At 39.0% G+C, this 6,000-nt stretch overlaps 1 protein-coding gene across 3 annotated transcripts in view; it reads left to right on the forward strand.

Annotated features, from left to right (window-relative positions):
- The window catches only part of LOC106061128 (alpha-mannosidase 2-like), a 72,752-nt gene extending 66,752 nt beyond the window's left edge, over positions 1–6,000 (forward strand). For all 3 annotated transcript variants that reach the window (XM_013219195.2, XM_013219196.2, XM_013219199.2), the window contains one exon: positions 766–6,000. In XM_013219195.2, coding sequence (XP_013074649.2) covers positions 766–3,477 — 2,712 coding nt within the window. In that variant the 3' untranslated portion in view covers positions 3,478–6,000. The remainder of the gene's footprint in view (positions 1–765) is intronic.

Here is a 6,000-nt window from a genome sequence, read left to right on the forward strand (position 1 = left end):
GTATTCACCAGGATTCAAACCTTGTTCGGAAGCCAAGTGCTTTACCGCTCAGTCACTGCCCCTTTTAAGGGATTAGTAGGAAGAAACAATTGTCTTGAGTTTGAATCCAGTTGTATTGAGGATTTTAAGAAGTCCATCAAGATCTGGCATCTTTCTGATAGATTAAGAGTAACTGGTCATTTTGCAGGCTTCTTAACATATGAATTCTTAACATCTGACCTTGTTCAGACTATATTTCAGATAGAAATGAGGTCTGAAAAATATTTTCGTATGTTACAAAAAGAAAGGTTGTTGATTTTCTAGCTGACATCTATCATTAGCTGGATCAATTTATTTTCATCCCAAAATGAATTGAAAGAAATGAATGAAATGATAAGGCACTACATCAAATGTAGAAAGACAAGCTTGAAGCTCATTCTGTAAATTTTTAAATTTTGCAATGAAAGAATAATTTTATTTTATTTATTAGCTAAATTATTTGTAGTTGAAACTCAGCTAAAAAAAACAACAAAAAACTCCCCATTAACTGCTAACAAGCTTGCACATAGCCTATCAAACAGCTTAGCTACTTATGTAAAGTACATTTCTCAGTTGTGCCCTGTAATATGGAACTCATTTTATTTTCTGTAAGTCTGCTTGGTGTAACAAGGCTGCTACAATTTAGTATGAAAGTCTGTTAGCTTTGAGGCTTGACTTTCCTAATAGTTAATGACAGAGTTTTTGGGGTCACATTCTTATCAAGTTTCTTGGTATTTTTATTTTCAGGTTCATGTCCGAAGGTTGATAAGACGAGGTCAGCTGGAGATAACATTAGGAGGATGGGTCATGCCTGACGAGGCTAGCACCCATTATGTGTCTGTCATTGACCAGCTTATCGAAGGCCACCAGTGGCTGTGGGAAAACCTTGGTGTCCGCCCGGAGAACAGCTGGTCTATTGACCCTTTTGGTTACTCTGGCACTATGCCCTATCTCTGGCTAAGTGCTGGCATGTCCAACATGGTCATTCAAAGGGTCCACCAGGCCATCAAATCATCCCTCATCCAGGAAAAGGCTTTAGAGTTTAACTGGCGTCAGATGTGGGATGCCAAGGGCAGCACTGACATTTTCTGCCATATAATGCCTTACATGCTTTACAACATTAAGTACACCTGTGGCCCAAGCCCTTTTGCCTGTGTCCACTTTGACTTCCGGCACATTCCAGGGGATTTCTCTGAGAGCAGGGCAAGGGAGATCACTAATGAAACACTTCATGAAAGTGCAGAGCTGCTTTACAATCAGTACCGTTCTAAATCTTTCAACTTTAGATACAACACCATTCTTGTTCCGATCGGTGATGATTTTAGATATGACAAGGAAGAAGAGTGGGACCAACAATATGAGAACTATGAGAAGCTAATCCAGTACATGAACTCTAAATCAGAGTGGAACATTAATGTTCAGTGGGGGACCCTCCAGGACTACTTCCAACTTACTAAACAAGAACACACCAATCAGAAACTGTCTGGTAGTTCAGAGGAGTTTCCTGTATTGAGTGGTGATTTTTTCCCCTATTCAGACCGTGACTCTGAATACTGGACAGGCTATTATTCCACTCGGCCATTTGATAAATATTTCAGCAGGGATGTTCAGTCTACACTTCAAGCAGCGGATATGCTCAATACATTAAACTACATATTTTATCGAAGCTGGAATTTAAATTCGGATCTCAAGTTTTTCCAGCATTCCTCCTTCTTACAGACAGCTCGGAGAGCCTTAGGTCTATTTATGCATCACGATGCCATCACTGGCACCTCCAAGGAGTTTGTCGTAGAGGATTATGAACAGTATCTCCTGAGGGCATACAACAGCTCTCAGGAAGTCATAAAACTGACGATTCAGTCCCTGCTGTCCAAAGGTAAAGTGGAGTCCCCGGTGGTGTTCAGGCCAGAAACAGTGAGAACCACTTACAACACTCTCCCACAGAAGCAGGTCATTGCAGTTCAGGGTTATGGAACCACTGTGGCTTTCTTCAATCCTTTAGCCCAGTCAAGGCGTCAGATGGTTCATTTGCTTGTCAACAGTCAGTTTCTAGATGTGCTTTCCTATTCTCATGAGATCATTCCAAGCCAGATTAGTCCCGTCTGGCATAAAGAAGAAGACGCCACAGTCTCAGACGACATATTTGAGCTAACGTTCCTGGTTGAAATTCAACCTTTTAGTATTCTACCCTTCGTACTTTACAAGAAAAACCACCAGACTGTGTCTGCGTACTCCTCTACCATAACTGTTGTCAATACTGAACAGTTGGCTGTGTCTGCTCTTGTGAACTTCAAGCAGAACCGGCCAGAGCCCCACAGAACCAAACCAATCACCGTGGACAATAAGGTCATCCAGTTGACTTTTGATGCTAGGACTGGGTCGTTGTTGCAATTGCTGGACATGGCGAGTGGGAATGTTACAGAGCTCAACTTAAGCTTCCTGTTCTACAAGTCGCAAGGTAGCGGGGCTTACTTGTTCTACCCCAGTGGCCAGCCCACTAGTCTGTTTCCCAACATTCCAGTGATTCGTGTGTCCGAAGGTCCCCTGGTGACCTGCGTGGAGATCAGCTACCAGCCTTATATCACACACCGTGTGACTTTATACCATCACCCGCCCCACCTCACCTCTGCCATCTTCATAGAAAATGTTCTGTCAATGAGCACACTGAAAAACAAAGAGGTCATCATGAGGTTACACACAGACATCAACAACAGGGATCTCTCATTTTTCACTGACCAGAACGGGTTCCAGTTTATCCGTCGGCGCACAAACCCTAATCAGCGTGTACAGGCCAATTACTTTCCCATGACCTCTGCTGTCTTGTTGGAAGATGATGTTCGAAGGCTGACTCTTTTGTCAGCACAGCCCCACGGTGCAGCTTCCCTGGACGATGGACAGCTGGAGGTCATGCTAGACAGGCAGCTACTTTTTGATGACAACAGAGGTATGGGAGAAGGCGTCAATGACAACAAGCCTACTGTCAGTAAATTCGTCATCATGGTGGAGCATCGGTCATCACCGAAATGGTCATCATCCCACTATAGTAGTCTTTCTCTTCAGGCCATGTCTTTTAATGACATGCTCCAGCAGCCGTTGTTGACCTATTACACCACCATAGACTCTGAAGTATTCTTCCGCAGCATCACTCCCCTCGCCACACCCCTCTCCTGTGACTTGAGTATTGTGAGTCTCCGTAGTCTAGTCACTGGAAATCTGAACTACAATGGCACAAGTGTCATCCTCCATCGGCGAGGTTATGACTGCGACTTCCCCCAGCCTGACCTCCAGTGCCAGCCATCAGAGACAGAGCTTTCATTTGACAATCTCTTTCAGGAATTCAGTTTTTCTAACATTTATGAGACCACTCTGACCCACACTGTTCTAAAACGGCCAGTGAATCCAAAAGAAATACTCAACATTTCTCCAATGGAATTAATGGCATTTCATGTACAGTTTTAGTTTGAAACTTTTGACTAAAGTAGCTAGAAACATTTAGCCTCTTTACTCCTTTTAACCAACAGAATCTTAATTCAACATTCCATCGCTAGTCATCAGTTTCACAGCTAGCTGCCACTTCTGTCAATTTTATGTGTAGCAAATTTTCTTTAAAAAAAAAAGGTAGAATTTAAGATGAATGCAATTTCTGTTGTAACATTTAAACCCAATGTTTTTCTTTAAATTGAGGCGGTTAGTTTAGACCAATAGCGTGTTGCCATATCACAGGTCTTTCCAACGTGGCAATGAGCTATTGGTCTCCACTGCCCACAGGTTGCGATGTTGCAGACCAGTGTTGAGGCCTTCTTTAATGAATGGTCTCGCCAAACACACACCCCTTTTGAAGGAACATCTGTAATTTATTACATAAGATAAAAGTTTGTTTTTATTTAGACATTTCTTGATTGACTTTCTGGAAGAGGCCAAATGTTTCTAGACTACAATTCTTAAATTATATTTTCCTAACATTCCCAGAGTTTGTCGTATTAAGTGTGTAGCTTTGTACAGTGGTTTATACTGATGTCTAGACTAACATTGACTTTCAACTTGGTGGCCTATAGAGTTTATTTTTGTATATATGACTTAAGACAACAAATTTATGTGTTGTGGATAAATTATTTTGAGATGCTATCAAATCACCTTACTGTAATTTTTAGTCACTATTTTTTTTTAAAACATTAAATAAAAAGTTGGATTCAAATAGAAAAAAAACAAAAATTTCTGGCTTTAAAAAATAAAGACGTTGCCGGGAAATGCTAGATTTTTTTTTTTCAATTTGTTATTGCTAATTGCCAGGATTTTTCAAAAAATAGATGTCATTAACAAGATAGTTTTTGTTAAGATCTAAATATTAATAGTTAATTATTAATTAATAATAATTAATTAATACTCATTAATAGTATTAATAGTTCTTTGTGGTGGTGTCAGTGCTATTATTCTTGTAGTCCATTTGAAGCTTAAGACTTCTCATGGACTGATCATGAAATCAGTTTGTTATGGTCAACAGTGTGATGTATCTGCCACATGTGTAGCTGTTTCACGTCACAATCTTTTTGTATATTTTCTTTTTATTATTTCCTGTACATACATACTTCATGCTATATGAGTCAAACTGGAAGGATTCCATTAAGGTCATTCATTTTATGTTTTTGTTGACTTTCAATAGTCTATGGCTTGAAGACAACACTGTGTTCTAGTATACATTATGTCTAGCCAGTCTCCTTTATGACTCAAGCATTACCTAGACATGTTTGAGAGTCAAATACCAGGCTTGTGTCTAGTTCCAGGCTTGTGTCTAATTCCAGACTTGTGTTCACTTCAACTGTTAAAAACCACATTTGTTCACGTCACTATTTTAATAGTTGGAGAAAACCACAATTTTAGGAATCTCACTTTTTTTACAATATTTCTATGCCTATAATTTAGCAACCTTCTTCGTTAACAACTTTGAAAGAGTTACATTGAACTTAACAGTTTAACTCTCGATTGAATTGAAATGAGAATTACCCACGAACTGGTTGATACATTAGTTTTTAGCTAAAGATTTTGTGACTTGTTCGTTTGTTAGTTAAGACTTTGAGCACATGCTTAGAATAGTGTCAGTGATCATTCATTCAGTTGGTTGTTAATACTTTCTGACTAAAATGGGAAGGTCTGGGTGAGTGAGGGCTGTGGTGTTTAAAGGTGAGGGTCTGTAGCAGTGCTGGGTATGGTGTTTAAATGTTAGCGTCTGGCCAAATGTGTGTGTTTGTGTGGGGTACATGGTGTGGAAAGTGAGAATCAGTATGATCAAGGGTGTGGTATTTCAATACGAGGGTCTGAGTGATCTCCTGAGTGAGCTGCTGACATTTTAATTGAGCACATTCAGTGGATAGTTGGATGAAACTATGTCTAAGATACATTTGTACCAGTTTTCTCTGTAACAGCTACACAGATCTATCTCTTCTTTCCAGAACGATTGTTGTCAGAGCTTTTCTAATAATGTGACTTTAAACATTTCTACCCGTCTTCTCTGTAACATCTACACAGCACAGATCTATCTCTTCTTTCCAGAACGATTGTTGTCAGAGCTTTTCTAATAATGTGACTTTAAACATTTTTTAAATTTTTAAAATCTTTCTTTATATTTATACCAATGTAATTTATACTCCAAGACTTGTAAATTGTTTGTGAATGACGACAAATCTATTTTCTAGATTGACTGGCTTCTACTTGCAGTGATTTAAACCTAACTTGTTATGGCTGTTACCTTTGTTTTCCCTAGTAAAAGTTGCAACAGTAATATTGGTCCATATATATTTTCAGATGAATAGTGTGGCCAGATTTTCCTTACCTGAGCCTGTCCAAGAATTTTTTGTTATTCCCAAATTTGACCTATTTTATTGAACACAATATTTGTGATGATTAACTTCAGTGTTTGTTCTACTTTTGTAAATCAAAACTTGGATTTAGACAATAAATGAATTGAAAAAACATGAATACAAGTTG

The sequence above is a fragment of the Biomphalaria glabrata genome, chromosome 3 (assembly GCF_947242115.1).
Source record: "Biomphalaria glabrata chromosome 3, xgBioGlab47.1, whole genome shotgun sequence".
NCBI classification, from domain to species: domain Eukaryota; kingdom Metazoa; phylum Mollusca; class Gastropoda; family Planorbidae; genus Biomphalaria; species Biomphalaria glabrata.